The 20102-nt window shown below is 39.2% G+C and overlaps 1 protein-coding gene across 4 annotated transcripts in view; it reads left to right on the top strand.

The window, feature by feature from the left end:
* Positions 1–16193, top strand: part of fer (fer (fps/fes related) tyrosine kinase) — a 75639-nt gene extending 59446 nt beyond the window's left edge. For all 4 annotated transcript variants that reach the window (XM_046838731.1, XM_046838730.1, XM_046838732.1 and 1 more), the window contains 2 exons: positions 14070–14192; positions 14344–16193. In XM_046838731.1, the coding sequence (XP_046694687.1) occupies positions 14070–14192; positions 14344–14480 (260 nt within the window). In that variant the 3' untranslated portion in view covers positions 14481–16193. The remainder of the gene's footprint in view (positions 1–14069; positions 14193–14343) is intronic.
* Positions 16194–20102: the final 3909 nt, after the last annotated feature.

Genomic DNA, 20102 nt, shown 5'->3' with positions numbered 1-20102 from the left:
TTTTGCCAACCTCTTTCTCCTTATGCTCTCCTGCACTTCCTCATTCCACCACCACGTCTCCTTGTCTTCCTTTCTATTTCCAGATGTCACACCAAGTACTTTTCTAGCTGCCTCCTCATCACTCCTGCAGTAGTTGCCCAATCATCCAACACCTCCTTAACACCACTGAGCCTCTCTCTGACCTCTTCCCTGAACCTCACACTACACTCTTCCTCCTTCAGTTTCCACCATCTTATTCTTCTTTCAGTCCTCACTCTCCTCCTCTTCTTCGCCCAAAACCATCCTACAGACCACCATCCGATGCTGTCTAGCTACACTGTCCCCTGCCAACACCTTACAGTCTCCAATCTCCTTCAGGTTGCATCTCCTGCATAGCACATAGTCCACCTGTGTGCACCTTCCTCCACTTTTATACGCCACCCTATGATCCTCCTTCTTCTTAAAATAAGTGTTCACCACTGCCATTTCCATCCTTTTAGCAAAATCTACCACCATCTGCCCTTCCACATTCCTCTCCTTAAAACCATACCTACCCATCACCTCCTCGTCACCTCTGTTCCTTCACCTACATTCCCATTAAAATCTGCCCCAATCACCAACCGTTCTTTCCTAGGTACACCATCTACCACTTCATCTAATTCACTCCAGAATCTTTCCTTCTCCTCCATCTCACAGCCAACTTGTGGAGCATAGGCACTGATGACATTTATCATCATCCCTTCAACTTCCACCTTCACGATCATCACCCTATCAGAAACTCTCTTCACCTCCACTACACTCTTACTGTACTCTTCCTTCAGAATCACCCCTACACCATTTCTCTTCCATCCACACCATGATAAAACAGTTTAAATCCACCTCCAATGTTCCTGGCCTTACTCCTTTCCACTTGGTCTCCTGAACACACAGCATATCTACCTTTCTCCTCTCCATCATATCAGCTATCTCTCCCTTTCCCGTCATAGTACCAACATTTAAAGTACCAACCCTAACCTCCACTCTCCTACACTGTTCCTTTCCCTGCCGTCTCTGTAGACGTCTTCCTCCTCTCCTTCTCCTCCTTCGGCCAACAGTAGCCCAATTTCCACCGGTACCCTGTCGGCTAACGATACCTGTGGCGGTCGTTGTTAACCCGGGCCTCGACCGATCCGGTATGGAATTCTCATTTGTGATCCGCATCTTTGATTTGGCACATGTTTTACGCTGGATGCCCTTCCTAACGCAACCCTCCCCATTTACCCGGGCTTGGGACCGGCACTAAGAATGCACTGGCTTGTGCCTCCCTAATGGCTGGGTTACATTACTGCTCTGTGTAGTCCCCAAATTTTCCTTGAAAGCAATAATGGCAGAAAAAAAAACTGTCACACTTTGATAATTGCAAAATTAAGATTAATCTGGAAATGTAAAAAAACAAAAAAAAAAAGCCAATTAATCCAGGGGTCATGTGCTTTTTTTTTTTTTTTTTATTAGTCAGAAGGCTGGTGATTTATTGGCCAGCCCAAAAGTTGTCTCACTTCTTTTTAAGATGGGATATATGTTTATTCATCCCTTTGTGGGGAAATTTCTGAAGTCTTTTTTCTTTAGTCTTCAGTATCAGGCAGGCTGGCTTTGCTGCTGTCTTTTCACTATGGGGACACACCTGCCCAATACCCATGTGGAGGCCCAGATACCAATTGCAAAATTTTGGGGTTGCTGTGAGATCCAAACAACCCCCCCTAACTCAACGTCATTTGAAACCCTGCCCCCTCTCTACTGCTGCATGCAGCTGTGTGGTTTTTGGGCGGAGTACATTGCAAAAAAGTTTGCCTGTTGATGTGGAAAAGTCAGTGAAGGTGGACTCATCGGGGAACATTAATATGTTTCACATTGTCTACAGTCCAAGATTTTTGCTGTAGGCACCAAACGTTTTGCATCCCTTTCTGACAGATTCCTCTTGTTGGATGTAGTTTGTCCTTTGTTGAAGTATGCTGACTACAGTATACAGTATGTAACAGTATACTGTTAGAAAGACAGTAAAGATATGACCTTGATGCAAGCAACCAAAAACAGATTTCTGTTTTCTTTGAGAAAGAATATGTCATTGAGATTTAATTGGGAGCCAGTGTAGATTTATTAAAACAGGGTTGATGTGGTCATATTTCCTGGTTCTTGTAAGGACTCTAATTGTTGCAAACTAAAGCTAATGTATGCACTTACTAGAATATCCAGAGAGCAAAGCATTACAATAGTCTAATATTGATGTAACAAAAGCATGAACTAGTTTTTCTGCATCCTGTAACATTATATTTCAAATTTTAGCAATACTTTTAAGGTGAAAGAAGGCTATCCTGGTGATGTTATTCACATGAGCTTCAAATAACAGACTAGGATCAATAATCACACCAAGGTCTTTTACTGCTGTACACACTGAGACAGAAAGACCATCCATGCTACGTAATCTGAAAGTTTACTTCTAGCTGCATGTGGACCTGGTACAAATACTTCTGTCTTATCCAAGTTACGCAGAAGAAAGTTATAAGGCACACTCCTCTACATTGTTAAGCTAGTCTCTCTCATCTGGCTTTGCTGATACAAGGAACTGTGTATTGTCACCATAGCAATGGAAGCTAATACCATATTTAGGTATAATTCTATATTATACATATTACACATACACATTTATACAGGGTACGACATGTAGGGAAATGCTTTTTTTAGACTGTCCAACATGTAATACACAGTGAGGAAAATAAGTATTTGAACACCCTAAGTATTTGCAAGTTCTCCCACTTAGAAATCATGGAGGGGTCTGAAATTGTCATCGTAGGTGCATGTCCACTGTGAGAGACATAATCTAAAAAAAAAAATCCAGAAATCACAATGTATGATTTTTTTTTTTACTATTTATTTGTATGATACAGCTGCAAATAAGTATTTGAACACCTGAGAAAGTCAATGTTAATATTTGGTACAGTAGCCTTTGTTTGCGATTACAGAGGTCAAATGTTTTCTATAGTTTTTCACCAGGTTTGCACACACTGCAGGAGGGATTTTGGCCCACTCCTCCACACAGATCTTCTCTAGATCAGTCAGGTTTCTGGCCTGTCGCTAAGAAAAACGGAGTTTGAGCTCCCTCCAAAGATTCTCTATTTGGTTTAGGTCTGGAGACTGGCTAGGCCATGCCAGAACCTTGATATGCTTCTTACAGAGCCACTCCTTGGTTATCCTGGCTGTGGTCATTGTCATGTTGGAAGACCCAGCCTCGACCCATCTTCAATGCTCTAACTGAGGGATGGAGGTTGTTCCCCAAAATCTCGCAATACATGGCCCCTGTCATCCTCTCCTTAATACTGTGAAGTCGCCCTGTCCCATGTGCAGAAAAACACCCCAAAGATGATGCTACCACCCCATGCTTCACAGTAGGGATGGTGTTCTTGGGATGGTACTCATCATTCTTCTTCCTTCAAACACGTTTAGTGAAATTATGACCCAAAAGTTCTATTTAGGTTTCATCTGACCAAATGACTTTCTCCCATGACTCCTCTGGATCATCCGAATGGTCATTGGCAAACTTAAGACGTGCCTGGACATGTGCTGGTTTAAGCAGGGGAACCTTCCGTGCCATGCATGATTTCAAACAATGACATCTTAGTGTATTACCAACAGTAACCTTGGAAACGGTGGTCCCAGCTCTTTTCAGGTCATTGACCAGCTCCTCCTGTGTAGTTCTGGGCTAATTTCTCACCTTCCTTAGGATCATTGAGACCCCACAAGGTGAGATCTTGCATGGAGCCCCAGTCCGAGGGAGATTGACAGTCATGTTTAGCTTCTTCCATTTTCTAATGATTGCTCCAACAGTGGACCTTTTTTCACCAAGCTGCTCGGCAAATTTCCCCGTAGCCCTTTCCAGCCTTGTGGAGGTGTACAATTTTGTCTCTAGTGTCTTTGGACAGCTCTTTGGTCTTGGCCATGTTAGTATTTGGATTCTTACTGATTGTATGGAGTGGACAGGTGTCTTTATGCAGCTAACGACCTCAAACAGGTGCATCTAATTTAGGATAATAAATGTAGTGGAGGTGGACATTTAAAAGGCAGACTAACAGGTCTTTGAGGGTCAGAGTTCTAGCTGATAGACAGGTGTTCAAATACATATTTGCAGCTGTATCATACAAATAGTTTAAAAATCATATATTGTAATTTCTGGATTTTTTTTTTTTTTTCGATTATGTCTCTCACAGTGGACATGCACCTACGATGACAATTTCAGACCCCTCCATGAAGTGGGAGAACTTGCAAAATAGCAGGGTGTTCAAATACTTATTTTCCTCACTGTATATATATATATATATATATATATATATATATATATATACATATATACATATATACATACATACACACATATACAGCGGGGAAAATAAGTATTTGACACATCAGCATTTTTATCAGTGGGCTATTGACACAAAATTTCCACCAGATGTAGCCATCAAGCCAAATATTGAATTCATACAAAGAACATTTAAGTATACAAGTTGAGTCATAATAAATAAAGTGAAATGACACAGGGAATAAGTATTGAACACTTTATTTAATAATAGTCTTTAAATCTTAAAGAGTATTTTGTTATTTTTGCTCAGCAGCGGTTTTTGTCTTGGAACTCTGCCATGCAGACCATTTTTGCCCAGTCTCTTTCTAGTGGTGGCGTCAAGATCATTGACCTTATCTGAGGCAAGTGAGCCTGCAGTTCTTTGTATGTTGTTGTGGGGCCTTTTGTCACCTCTTATAAGTTGCTGCTGTACTCTTAAGAGTAATTTCCTGGGAAGGTTCTCCACTGTTCCCTGTTTTTGCCATTTGTGAATAATGGCTCTCACTGTGGTTTGTTGGAGTCCCAAAGCTTTAGAAATGGCTTTATAACATTTTCCATACTGATAGATCTCATTTACTTTCTTTCTCAATTGTTTTTGAATTTCTTTGGATCTCAGCATGATGTCTAGCTTTTAAGGATCTTTTGGTCTACATCACTTTGTCAGGCAGGTCCCATTTAAGAGATTTCTCAGGCCTTGGTATGGCTTTTTCACACAGGGCCATGTAGTTTTGGATTTTGTTTTCCCTCAATAATAAATACCTTAATTTACAAATTGCATGTTGTGTTCACTTGTGTTATCTTTTACTAATATTAAAATTAGTTTGATGATTAAAAGTGAAACATTAAAGTGTGAATTTTAAGGTGTAAGAAATCAGGACACTTTTTCACACCACTGTACATATACACCGCGTTCCAAATGATAATGCAAATGACTACCCCTCCCTTTATTTTATCTCCAACAATAATATTACTATGTGGATGTTATTACGTGTAAAAGAACTGACAATGTAAACTGCATTATTGACATTTTGGAAAAAATCCCAAAATATGCTGTTCCAAATAATTATGCAGAATTCACTTTTAAACCATTCAAAGGGTATAGTGAACTCAAAACAAAAAAATCGGTCGTATATGTTGCATGGACAGAACATTTTTGATAAAAATAAGTCAATTTAAAACAAAACAATTATTTACATTTCAAGTTACATGATATGCACCCTTATATGAGATGACTTTAACAACTCTCTTGTCCATTTAACTTGTAAGTCAATGTATAGTTTCTGCCTGTATATTATATGATGATGCTAGAATGCCTCAGAGAGTCGCCCGCCCTCATAGATCTTACTTTTGAGGATACTCCACTGGTTCTCAATAGGATTGAGGTCAGGAGATGATGGTGGCCACATCATGAATTTTTCTCTTTTTAAAATAATTTTATTTTGGAAGGTACAATTCTTCTTTTTATACCATGGCAGAAAAGGATTCTGTTAGGAACTCCACATATCTCGCAGAGGTCATATTGACACCATCAGGGATTTCAATGTGACCTACCATATCACTTTCCAGTCCAAATCAACACTCAACCACATCCTTAGAGTATAGATGCTTTTTCATAGCCGCCCTTTTAATAGTTATAAGTAACCCGGTTATGTTGCCGGCGTAGGGGTGTGGCAAAAAGCGTCGAGATAACCGATGATCGAGATAAACGAAAACCAATATGGGGACAATATATTAACGTGCTTGAAATTTCTTTATGTACATGATGTGCGTTAATAAATGAGAATGTGCATGCACGTGTTTTTGGAGTTTTTTTACACAACGGCGTTGCCGCGATTTGTTTGATGAAGGCATGCTATAAAAATGTACATACATGTTTGTTTACACCAAAAGGCATATGTACACCAACTAACAGCAGAGATTTACCAGTATACAATACAAACCACCGTCGATTCTCTATACAAACCTTTATTATATTCTCCAACATTGCAAGCACAAAAATCGCTCACAAAATCACAAAAAACATGCGGTGTGTAGTTCGTTTTTACAAAAAGCTAACCAGTGTCAACATGAAATTCTCGAGTCATTTCACTCTGACACAGCTCTGAAAGGTTTCCTAAACCTGTAGCGTCTGTAAGGATTGATTTTTCCGCCACTTCCGCAAGTTTTTCTGTGGCTGCACAGTGCCGTCTCACTACCGTATTTTCGCGTATATAAGATGCACCCTGGGTGAGGGGTATGTAAAACTTTCTATAAGATGCGTCTTATATACGCAAAAAACACGGTAGTGAGATGGTGATATGTCATGCGGATCGAGATAACCGACGTTAAGTGCCCCCCTTGTGCTCGAGATATTAGGGTTCGTCGACATAAAATAATCGACATAACCGATTAAAAAACTGCTAAGACAAAACGAGAATTTGGCGGTTCCACTTGAAAAACGTCAATTTAATAGAGTTGGCGAGTTAACCGAGGTCAAGATAAGTGGGTTCGACTGTAGTAATACTTTCTTAGTAAGCCTTTATCTGATCGCATTGTTCTGTGTTGTAAATCTCTCAAAAATCATTTTGGTAGTTCGATGATCACTTTTCAGTTTCTGAGATATATCAATTGTTTCCATACCTTTAGCAAGACATTGCATGATTTCACGCTTTTCAAGATCTTTCTTCCTCCCCATATTGCATATTGTGTATATGTGTGTATATGTATATATTTGCGCGCGCGTATGTGTAATGTGCTGGTATTGAAGTAACACTCTGCTGTGCCAGTTCAAAGTTAAAGGTTACATTGCAATAGTGCAAAATTCTGCAACAAAGGAAAAGTGAGAAGTCTACACCGAATGGCCTGCAGAATGAAACTCCTCCTCATTCTTTCTATCTTTGCCTTCAAGGAGCAGAATCTCTAAAAACAGACTTCCAGAGCCACTATGTTAAACCTGTGAGTCTAGTCCTCATAGGTGATTATTGGAATTTTGAGTGTCATGACACAGGCCATTTTTTATTTTTACTAAATTTGCAAAGATTTCAAACAAACTTCTTTCATGTTGCCATTACCAGGGTATTGTTTGTAGCATTTTGAAGGAAAATAATACATTTAATCCATTTTGGAATGAGGCTGTAATATAACTAAATGTGGAAAAAGTTAAGCATTTCCGAAATGACTGTATGAGTGGGTCCTATAACATTCTAATTAATCCCTACTGAATCTAGAATGAACACAACCGCAGTTTTTAAGGGGTCTTCCTGATTATCAAAATGAATAAAGTCACCAACAAATAAGTTCTACTAGAAAATCTAAATGGGGCCCTTGTGGTCTATAAATAATGACTTGTCTAATAACTAGTCTAATAAGTCTAATAAATCAACTGACGACTTATTTTTGGAAGCTAAATAGGTTATTTTGGTGTAAAGAACTTTGAAAGTGTCACATTTGTGTTTAGTTTTTTGTTTGATGCTTAGCTTATTATTATAAATAACTGCGACACCACTGCCTCTGCCATTTAGATTTAGCTGGTGTATGTAACAATACACAGGAGGACTTCTCTTTTCGGTTTTTCCCATTAAGGGTCGCCACAGCGGATCATCTGTCTCCATACCCCCTTTCCTCTACATCTGCCTCATTCAAACCAACTAACTGCATGTCTTCCCTCACCACATCTATAAACCTTCTTCTTGGCCTTCCTCTTTTCCTTCTTTCTGGCGGCTCCATCTTTAGCACTCTTCTGCCGATATAACCCATGTCCCTCCTCTGCACATGTCCAGACCATCTTAATCTCGCCTCCCTCACCTTGTCTCCAAAACTTCTTACATGCGCTGACCCCCTAATTAACTTATTTCTAATCCTGTCCATCCTTGTCACTCCCATCAAAAACCTTAACATCATCAGCTCTGCTACCTCCAGCTCTGCCTCCTGTCTTTTACTCAGTGGCACTATCTCTAAACCATACAACATCGCAGGCCTCACCACAGTCCTATAAACATTCCCTCTTGCTCTTGCAGATACCCTTCTATCACAAATCACTCCTGCCACTCTTCTTCACCCACTCCACCCTGCCTGCACTCTTTTTTTCACTTCTCTAACACACTCTCTAACACACTCTTCATTACTTATCACTGTTGACCCAAGGTACCTGAACTCCTCCACCTTCTCCACCTCTTCTTCCCTGCAACCGCACCACTTCACTGCCCTCCCTCTCATTCACACACATGTACTCTGTCTTACTCCTACTGATTTTCATTCCCCTTCTCTCCAGCACTTACCTCCAACTTTCCAGGCTCTTCTCAATCTGCTCCCTACTCTTACCACAAATCACAATATCATCCACAAACAACATAGTCCAGGGAGACTCCTGTCCGACCTCGTACTTCAAACTGTCCATCACCACTGCAAACAGGAAAGGGCTCAGGGCCGGTCCTTGATGCGGTCAAAACTCCACCTTGAACCAGTCTGTCGTTCCTACTGCACACTTCACTGCTGTCACACTGTCCTCACTGTCCTGCACCACCCTCACATACTTCTCTGACACACCTGACTTCCTCATACAATCAACAACTCACACAATGCAGCTCCTTCTGACCATCTCTATACTTCTCCATCAACATTCTCAAAGAAAATAACGCGTCTGTGGTGCTCTTCCTCGGCATGAAACCATACTGTTGATCACAGATGGTCACCTCTACTCTCAGCCTGGCTTCCACTACTCTTTTCCATAACTTCATGGTGTGACTGATCAACTTATTTCCCCTGTAGTTACTGCAGGTCTGAACATCTCCCTTATTCTTAAAGATCAGTACCAGCACACTCCTCCTCCATTCCTCAGGCATCCTCACACCTTCCAAAATCTTGGTTAAAAAACCTGGTTAAAAACTCCACTGCCATCTCTTCTAAATATCTCCACGCTTCAATTGGTATGTCATCTGGTCCAACCGACTTTCCAATGTTCATCCTCTTAATCGTTGCTCTCACTACCTCCTTACTAATCCTATGCACTTGCTGTTTCACCATCTCCACACCATCCAACATTCTTTCTCTCTTTCATTTTTCTTGTTCATCAGCTGCTCAAAATACTCCCTCCATCTTCTCAACACACTCTCCTCACTAGTCAACATATTTCCATCTCCACCCTTTATTGCTCTAACTTGCAGCACATCCTTCCCAGCTTGGTCCCTCTGCCTGGCCAATATGTATAAATCCTTATCTCCTTCCTTAGTGTCCAACTTCTCATACAGCTCCTCATATGCCTTTTCTTTGGCTTTTGCCACATCCCTCTTCAACTACTGCCACATCTCCTTGTACTCCTGCATACTTTTCTCATCACTATGTTAATCCCAATGTTGTTTTGCCAACCTCTTTCTCCTTCTGCTCTCCTGCACTTCCTCATTCCACCACCACATCTCTTTGTCTTCCTTTCTATTTCCAGATGTCACACCAAGTACCTTTTTAGCTGTCCCCCTTGTCTAGCTACACTGTCCCCTGCCAACACCTTACAGTCTCCAATCTCCTTCAGGTTCTCCTTATGCTTTCCTCCACCACCACATCTCTTTGTCTTAATTTCTCTTTCCAGAGGTCACACCAAGTACCTTTCTAGCTGTCTCCCATATCACTTCTGCAGTAGTTACCTAATTATCTAACACCTCTTTACCACCACTGAGCCCCTGTCCCAACAATAGTTTTCACCATCTTATTCTTCTTTTAAGTCCTCACTCATGCTGTCTAGCTACACTGGCCATTGCCAACACCCTTCAGTCTACAATCTCCAAGTTGCATCTCCTACATACAGGGTTCCCGCGGGGTCTTAAAAAGTCTTAAAAGCATTCAATTTATTCATTTGGAAATAATACCTTAAGTCTTTATAAAGTCTTGAATTTTGATGTCTGGGTCTTAAAAATTGTGCTGTATGTAACTTCTCCATATTGTAATTTTCCTCAAAAGTTTAATTTGTCAACCACGATTATTTTGATTGAATGACATAGTATAAAAGAGTGGCGGAACCAATAATTGAGAACGCAACGCAGCCCCGGGTCACCGTACAAAATACTGCGAACACGTGATGCCTTCAGTAAAGGAAGATCACGCGTTACGACACTACAGCCATAGACAACACAACACAACAAGCAAAGGAGAAGCGTGAGAAATCATTGAAAATCTCAGCATTCCACAGGAAAGGTTGACTGACGCACGCAGTTTGATTTTTTTTAAGTTTGTTTTTACATTAGCTAGCTACCAATTTCATTCCGAGGTTATGGGGAAATGTAAATTTAATGAAGCGTGGCTGGATAAAAACTCTTTTCGTCATTGGTTAAAACCAGTGGACAACAACGTTTTTTGAGGCGTTTTGCACCATATGCAAAAAAAAGATTGAGCTAGGTACAATGGGAATGAAGGCATTAGAGTCTCATGCCAAGTCGTCCAAGCACATAACGCTCTCAATGGACAAAACCAAACTCCTTCCATAGCCTGCGTGTTTCAACCAACTAATGTTAGCCAGCTATCTTCTAATGTGCCTGAAGTGGCAACAGGAGCTAATGTTAGCCAGCTTGCTGCTAGCGCTGCAGACCCTCTAGCTATGGCCGCAACTAGAGTGCAACTGTGCACAGCTTTTGGGTCCACACCAACAATGAAAGCCGAGGTGTTGTGGACTCTTAACCCAATCGCTAAACACCAGTCCTACAATGGAAATTAGGGTATCTCAGAGCTTTTCAAGTGCATGTTCCGTGACTCCAACATCGCTAAAATGTTTACTTGCAGTCACAACAAAACAGCTTACATAGCCAAGTTTGGTTTAGCTATCCACATCAAAGAAGAACTGTTGTCCAAAATCAACAAATCGACGTTCGTTCTTATGTTTGATGAGAGTTTCAACGCGACTACGAAAAACAAACAACTGGATGTGCACGTCCGCTTCTGGAACGAGGGACAGGTTCAGTCCAGATATCTGGGCTCTCAGTTTATGGGACATTCCACTGCACAAGACCTGCTGTCGCATCTCAAAGTAAGGATAATCATTTTTTACTTTAAAAGCTCATCAATTTATATTGATAGACTCAACTTGTGTGCATATACTCTTCTGTAACTGCAATATTACATGACCAATTAGTTATTTCCCTTAACAATATGTGCTCATCCAGTCCTCTTATTTGAGTAATCAAATGCAACCCTTTTTTTCTCAGGAATGTATGGACAGACTGAACTGTATGGATGGACTTGGTGTTAATTTCAATGGATGGGCCCAGTGTGAATTGGAAATTCTTCGACCTTTTCCAGAAAGATCACGCTGAGCAGTAGTTGACTGTGTTTCTTAATTTAATTTCATTTATTGTTGAGTTCTGATTTTCGATGTTTATTGTTCCTCTCAGTTCCCCATATTCCCAGCATGGAATAAGTAGCTAGCTCATGTTAAAAAAACAACTTAACATTGTTCGGCAAACTTTCTTGTGGCCTACTGAAATGTTTTTATTTTTCACACTGCTTGGCTTATCTTTTACCCATTCCACACTTGAAAAATAAATGAACACAAGTTCAAGGATTTTGTTTTTCTTTGCTGGTAGGGACGTGAACTAGGTATTAATTTTTTATATAAATGGTCTTAAAAAGGTCTTAAAAAGACTTGAATTTAACTTGAAGAAACCTGTAGGAACCCTGTACATAGAACATAGTCCACCTGTGTGCACCTTCCTCCACTCTTATACGTAACCCTTTGATGCTCCTTCTTCTTAAAATACGTATTCACCACTGCCATTTCCATCCTTTTAGCAAAATCTACCACCTTCTGCCCTTCCACATTCCTCTTCTTAAGGCCATACCTACCCATCACCTCCTCATCACCTACTCATCACCTCTGTTCCCTTCACCTACATGCCCATTAAAGTCTGCCCCAATCACTAATCGTTCATTCTTAGGTACACTATCTACCACTTCACTCACTCCAGAATTTTTCCTTCTCTTTCATCTCACAGCCCACTTGTGGAGCATTGATGACATTTATCATCACCCCTTCAACTTCCAGCTTCACATTCTTTACCCTATCAGAAACTCTCTTCACCTCCACTGCACTCTTACTGTACTCTTTTTTCAGAATCACCCCTACACCATTTCTCTTTCCATCCACACCACAATAGAACATTTTAAACCCTTCTCCAATGTTTCTGGCCTTACTTCCTTTCCACTTGGTCTCCTGAGCACACAACATATCTACCTTTCTCCTCTCCATCATATCAGCTACCTCTCTCCCTTTACCAGTCAAGGTACCAACAAGTACCAGCAGTAGCCCAATTTCTACCGTTCCCTGTTGGCTAACAATACCTGTGGCAGTTGTTGGTAACCCAGGTCTCGACCGATCCAGCATGAAATTCTGATTTGTGATCCGCATATTTGATTTGGCACGTTTTACACTGGATGCCCTTCATAACGCAACCATCCCCATTTCTCCGTGCTTGGGACGTCACTAAGAGTGCACTGACTTGTGCAACCCTAGCTTGATTTAATGCTAGATATTTATTTGGTTTAATCCACGTTTCTGTAAAACACAGTACATTAAACTCCTGATCGGTAAAAATTGTATTTCTATACAATATTTATAGTATCAGTGCCTTTGCCGTAAGAGATCTAATATTTAACAGTCCTATCTTTAGATCAGAGGTGCTGTCTGTGCGTTCATTCATATCTATTTTAATCTTTGTTAATTAAGTTAGTTAAACAAACTTTCTGAGAAATAAATTTATTGAAATAAATGTATTCCTATAAGACAGCATCCTGGAGATGATGTCTTATAGGAGTACTACTCCATTTTGCAGGCCATCAGGTCAAAAGAGCCTAAGACGCTTCCCGAAACATTCCAGTTATCATTAACGAGCAGTTTGTGTTCTTGACATCTTGACATCTTTTGTTCTTTCATTTGTCACATATAAATAACAGCACAGTGAAATTATTTTCTACAAATATCCCAGCTTGCTCGGAAGCTGTGGTCAGAGCGCAGGGTCAGCCATGATACCGCGTCCCTGGAGCACAGAGGGTTAAGGGCCTTGCTCAAGGGCCCAAGAGTGGCAGCTTGGCGATACCAGGGCTTGAACCAACAACCTTCTGGTCAGGAACCCAGCACCTTAAACCCTTAGCTACAACTCCCCATGACACGAATAGTCTACTGAACCTCTCAACTCTGATTTTGTAAATATATAAAAAAAAAACTTGGTTACTCAATTTAAGTTACAAAGTGAAATGAGTCATCTTTGATGAGAATCTTTAGTGTACCAAGACAGTTTGAACCTTTGCTTTCATTTTGCTATGCTTCCAAATTTGTGGGGATTGGGAAAGGCATTTTCTGTTTCACAATGACTAGTGCAAAATCATGGTCCATAAAAACATGGTTGGATGAGTTTGTTGTGAAAGAACTTGATTGGCCTGCACAGAGCCCTGACCTCAATCCCATCGAACACTTTTGGGAAAAACTGGAACAGAGACTGCAAGCCAGGCCTTCTTGTCCAACATCAGTGCCAGACCTCACAAATGCTCTACTGGATGAATGGGCAAGTATTTACACAGAGACTCTCCAAAATGTATTGGAAGGCGTTCGAGGAAGAGTGGAAGCTCTTATAGCTGCAAAGAGGGGAGCAAATCCATATTAATGATTATGTTCTTAGAATGTGATGACAGTACAGTCCCCTTTTTAAATGTCACTATTGTCCATACAGTTTATATATAAAACTTGTGCATATCTGTGAATTTCTATCAGGGAGATACAGCTCAGAGAGTGATGTGTGGAGCTATGGGATCCTGCTGTGGGAGACATTTAGTCTGGGAGTATGTCCATACCCAGGCATGACCAACCAGCAAGCCCGTGAACAAGTTGAAAAAGGTATAAAGTCTTATAAACTTTCACATGCAGCACATGCTTATACCTATAACAGAAAACGTACATTTATTTATTCATTTTAAGGTCAGACATTCTAATAAATCTTTAATTTGTAACTGGTATCATTTTGATACAATTCTTTTCATTAATGCAGGGTACAGAATGTTGTGCCCACAAAAGTGCCCAGATGAGGTCTACAATATCATGCAGAGGTGCTGGGATTACAAACCTGAAAATCGACCCAAGTTTGCTGAAATTCTAAGGGAGCTGTCTTCTGTCAGGAAAAAATAGATCCCACTTATATAATGGGCACAGGCTAAAGCCATACATATGATTTCACTCTTATTCACAAAGAGAAATGGCCAAATATTTTTCCTTCGTGTCCATTGCTACATAAGAATTTTGCACATTTTCTTTCCAATGACTGAATGAATTGCAGATGCAGCATTTGTTTGTGAGCCAATAAAAGGGGGCATGGTATTGATTTTTTTTCATGTAATAATGTCAGTATTTCTGTGATGAACTGTACATTTCTTATATGATAGATAGTGAATAGAGAAAAGAATATTCAGTATAAGAGAGTGTTTATCTCCAAGTTGTATTCTACTGTTATTGTTAACAATGACACCTGAGGGAAAACTATGGAAAATGTTTTTTTTTTCTTCTTCATTCATTTGAGTCATGATTTCTTTAGCATTATAACTTAGATAAAGCCACTTAAGAGTAGTTTTTCGTTCAAAGACATAAAATGTGGTTATTGTGGTATTGAATCAATTTAAGCATTCCATTTTGCATTCAGACTACTTGTTTAGGATTTAATTAAGTAATGAATTGTAAGATACACTGCTGAAATAATGTGTGGAATATTTTTGAAGGGAACTGTTCAAACTCAACAGACTGGACTTCACATTACATGCAGTCATTGTTTGCTACTTTTTGCTAATTGGAAAATATCTGTCAGAACAATGTCTCTGCTTCACTAAAGTTTCATAACTTTGACAACTGGCCTGCTAATGTTCTGCATAGGCTTTCAAGGAAGTAGGGTATCCAGTTGTTGCATTACAATTGATATCAACTTTAAAGGTCTGTTTATTATTAGTTAAAGCTTAAAAAAAATTATCACTATGAAAAGCTCATTTTGTAATTATTATTTTCAGACAACACATATTGAAAATGTAACTTGGAAAGTGTTTGATATACATTTAAATAAAATATAATTACATGAAATCATCAAATATATATAAAAAAAAAAAACCTTTAGGGTTCATTAAGCTAATTCTTTCTTCTGATCATTTCACCTCGGTTATTTGTTTGAACAGTGCCTTACAAATGAATTACTTCTGTATTACTGTAAATAGATTCTGCAGCGTAATAATTTTGTTGGTTTTTGTCCAAATTATAATGAATTTAACGTGCCAATGAGCTTTTTGTTCCTGTGTGGCCAAGCATCACTGTGTTCTCATATAATTATAACATTTGCACGTTTGAAATTGTGTTAAAATCATCTTGGTATCCTATGTAGTGTTTGATTGAAAGGGTCGGTCATCATGTGAAATGTTTGTACTAACTGATAAAAATTCTTGACAGAGTGTATATCATTTGGCAATGATACAGTCATATAATTATGATTCAGGTACCTCTTTCAGATGATAAACTATTAGCAGTGGTTTCTTGTCGGATGTGGTTAAATCTACTGCTGACTTGGGTTTTATGTTCCCCTTGATTTGCTTTTCATTTACCCAACATTTTATTTATTCCAAAAACTGTTATTCTTTGTTGTTTTCATTTTTATTACTAGTCAACATACCTCCTACTGTAAATGTATTTACATTTTATATAATATTTTCTCATACACTGACCCAGCTATTTTCTTACTTTTTTCCACCATGTTTTGTGACCATAATCAAACTTTAAAGAACTGCCAGGTGTCACAGTGGGAAAAAAAAAACGTGCATTGTTGTTTTGGTTTTATAATTTATGGTAAATAAACTAACTACAAAAGCACAAACAGTATATTTGAATATATTTGTTCTGTTCAAAAGCATGTCTTTTATAAATTTGTATATGTGAAAAACATTTATTCAATTATTATTTGATTATTAAATACCCCCAAGTAATATAATTTCAGAGTTTTAAACTTTAAAAACCTTGACATGCCAAAGAGGATGCCTACAGAGGGGAGGATAAAGCCCTGTACAAGCAGGCCAGGAACCTACTGACAACGGAGATCAGACTAGCTACACTAAAAACTTTCTTTTGGCTTCTCCCATTAGGGGTCGCCACAGCGGATCATCCGCATGTTTGATTTGGCACATGTTTTTACGCTGGATGCCCTTCCTAACTCATCCCTTCACATTTATCTGGGCTTGGGACCACCACTAAGAGTGGCTGTGGGTGGTTCTCTGACCGGGGATCGAACCCGGGCGCAGCGGTGAGAGCACCGCATCCTAACCACTAGACCCTAAAAGAAGCTACACTGAAGAGCTGAAAGATGTTTTTCTTGCATCAGTGTAAAAAAGGCCTGCAAGATACCACAAACTACAGGAGACCACCCCTCCCCACTTAAACAAACAAAGCCTTAGATGATGACCTCAATGCCTTCTCTTGCAGGTTTAAGAACCTTATCTTCACACCTCTCATCCACCCCAGCCCACTGACTGCCCCATCACACCTTTGGGAACCCCTTTTACAACAACTCACAACACTCAAGTGAGTAGAGTAGAGGAGAGTCACTAACAGCTGGAACCAAATTACCAAATTATAGAAGGCCTCACAGCTAATGAGTATCAGTGCAAAAACCAAGCCATTAGGTCAAAGGAACTGCCTGCAGCGCTCAGAGACAGGACTGTTACAATGCACAGATCTGGGGAAGGCCACAAAAAAAAAATTGCTTCTGCACTGAAGCTATCCGAGAGGAAGCATCTCCTCTGTGCAAAACCTATGGAAGCCCACTTGGGCTCATCACCTGCCCAAAACCACCCCAACAGTGAAGCATGGTGGTGGTAGCATCATGCTGAGTGTTTTTCTGCAGTAGGGACTGAGAGACTGGTTAGGGTTGAGGGAAAGCTAAATGGAGCAAAATAGAGATATTCTCAATAAAACCTGTTCTTCAGTGCTCAGGACCTCAGACTGGGCTGAGGGTACACCTTTCTACATGATAATAACCCTAAGCAGACAGCCAAAACAATACAATTGTGGCTGCGGGACGAGCCCTGACTAAACCACATTGAACATCTCTCAAGAGACCTAAGTCAGGCTGTCCACAGAGAACCCCATACAACCTGCCCAAGAATGAGAGGATTTGCCATGAAGAATGGCAGAAAACTGAACAATCCAGGTGGGCAAAGCATGCCATACTCAAAAAGACTTGCTTCAACTAAATATGAGAGTATGAATACTTATGTACATAGGCTATTTCAGTTTAATAAAATGCAATTTCTAGGAGGTCTGAATACTTTCTGAATGCAGTGTGTAATGTAATATATATAAATCCATTGACAGCCCTAAAAAAGTATTTCATCACGATTATTTGCATGATTGTCATGAACTAACTCATATTTATCTGTTCTAAATGTACCTTAAATAAATACTTAGATTTTTATACTCTAATTATGGACATGGGCATGGACAAATATGGATGGTTTATGAAAAGGTATGGGGTTTTTTTTATTAGTGAAATCAGCATAGAGCACGAAGCCAAAATATTCCTGTTAAAGTAATTGTGTTTTAAATGACAGCAAAAGTTTGGTGTTCTGATGTTTCCACACGGACCATTTTAATTAGCAGATATGTGCATTTATTTATTTAATTGTTTTTTTATATCTTAGTAAAAACATTTGAAAAAGAAAAAGTCATTTACCAGACTGGAGGATTTCTTCTTTTCCTTCAGATTCCTTCTTCCATAGCTCAGCATAGCCATTATGTTTATAAGCAACTTAATGGTTAACATGCAGTTTGCTGAGAACATTTATTTAGTCCCTCAGGACTCTGCAAAAAAGAAAGCTTAAGAAAAACTGTTGAAAAACAACTTAGACTATGCAATGTGATGCATTTTGTCAAGAACTGATCTGAAGGATTATAAGAAGGCTAAACTCTTCTCATCGGCACTGCAAAAGATTTTAAACATAGTTAAAATGGGAGAGCAACTGCGAAAATGTCCCTACCCAAAACACGGAAAACAAAACAGAAGCAACAGCAACAAAGTTTGCAAACTCCCGGAGATGAAATCATGCAAGAGGTGCTTACTAACGTTTCTGCAAGGAACCAAAAAATGCTTTGTACATGTTTTGTACGTGTTTTATTTGGGTAAAATTGCTTTGTGGAATTACGACGGTGAATTTATTTTTAAGTGTAACACTATTATCCCACATGATAAGGATCTCACATGGTGGATCTGCTTAAGAATCTCACCGCATCTAATAAAGTATCCAATGATCGGAGACCGTTGGTATGAAAAGAATTACTACATACTGTCACTAGCCTAAACGCACCTTTTTCAACAATACCTAACAGGGCTGTTCAATGCAAAATATCCAATATAAAAAGATCTAAAGATCCATACCCTTCTCAAATTGTTTCCATTTCTCCACCATCACCTAAAAAGATTCTTCATCCTCGTAACCTAACACTCTTTAACAGCTCTGCCTGGGTCAATTTTTTTTTAATGACTGACACAGAACTACTATTGTTGCATTGTAATTTCTAACGTTTATTTCAGTAAAATAAGTGGTATCAATAATTTTCTTGTTAAGCATAGTGCTTTAGATTCCACAACACACATGCGGCTGAAACACATCTAAAGAGTTAACACATTGGATGAACAAATCAGGAAACCTTGTCAACGTATCCGTAGGTAACTCATCGCTGGTCATCACACCATGGAATATTTTTTTCTATTTCAGGACATTTTCTTATAACATTCGTTAATTCTCTCGTATTCATGCTTTACTGGTAATCTATTAACATGTTTCTTCTATTGTTAATTTCTAGAATCTTGTTGAAACTGGCATACACTTTTAGATTCAACTTTCTCAGAAGGGACTGCTGCAATCTGAGTTCAATCACACATTCCCCAACTTTATTAAAGCTAAATGCTGCCCGCAATTGTCATTATTCAGATTGAGTATGAATAAAGTATAACTGTTCGTGTACTCATCTCTGTTGATAGCCAATGCCTGATCCTTTAGTTGTTTTCCTGAAGCTAAAATTAAAGAATGGATTTCACGGACCACGTTGCCGGACAGGAAAACGGGTTGAAGCAGTTTTGCAGAATATTAAGTACCGTCTACATAGAATGCTAAAACTCTGTATCGTAATGTTTGAAATTAAATAAGTTTTTATTGTATGACCTGCTGAAGGCGACCAGTTATCTACCATTCCAAAAATAATCGTTTTAGGTAATGACTGAAGGTTTTCATGCAAACTTTTTGGTTAGGATACTTGGTGGTGGTGTTGAGAATACAGTTTTACAGGTAGTGAGACGGATACTGTCTTCACGAAAATAGAAGCGTTGACAATTTTTAAATGAAACTTTTTTCATTTTTTTTAATAAAAAAAAAGTTATCTTTACTACGGTTGATTTTAATCCTCAAATCGATGCTATTTAGTAAATTTTTATCCTGAAAAAGTATATCTGAGTAAATGTTTCTAATCAGGTCAAAACAGTTGTTTTCAGCAGTGAATCTTTTTGAATTATTTAAGCCTGTCATTTGCCATAATTGAGGAGACATTCAAAGATAGCTCTGTGAAGATAAGTACTGCTTGATTGAGAAATTAGTTGTTTACTTATTTACTTGTGAAAAAGCGATGTGATAGGTTAGTTGACAACCCCCACATTTGCATCATTTGCTATGTTGGTACCGTCAGCATTCTCAATTTTGTAGGTGATGTGTAAACGGTGATCCTCATCGTTTC

The sequence above is a fragment of the Silurus meridionalis genome, chromosome 25 (genome assembly GCF_014805685.1).
Source record: "Silurus meridionalis isolate SWU-2019-XX chromosome 25, ASM1480568v1, whole genome shotgun sequence".
Classification (NCBI taxonomy): Eukaryota; Metazoa; Chordata; class Actinopteri; order Siluriformes; family Siluridae; genus Silurus; species Silurus meridionalis.
This window is presented reverse-complemented; position numbering and strand designations above follow the sequence as displayed.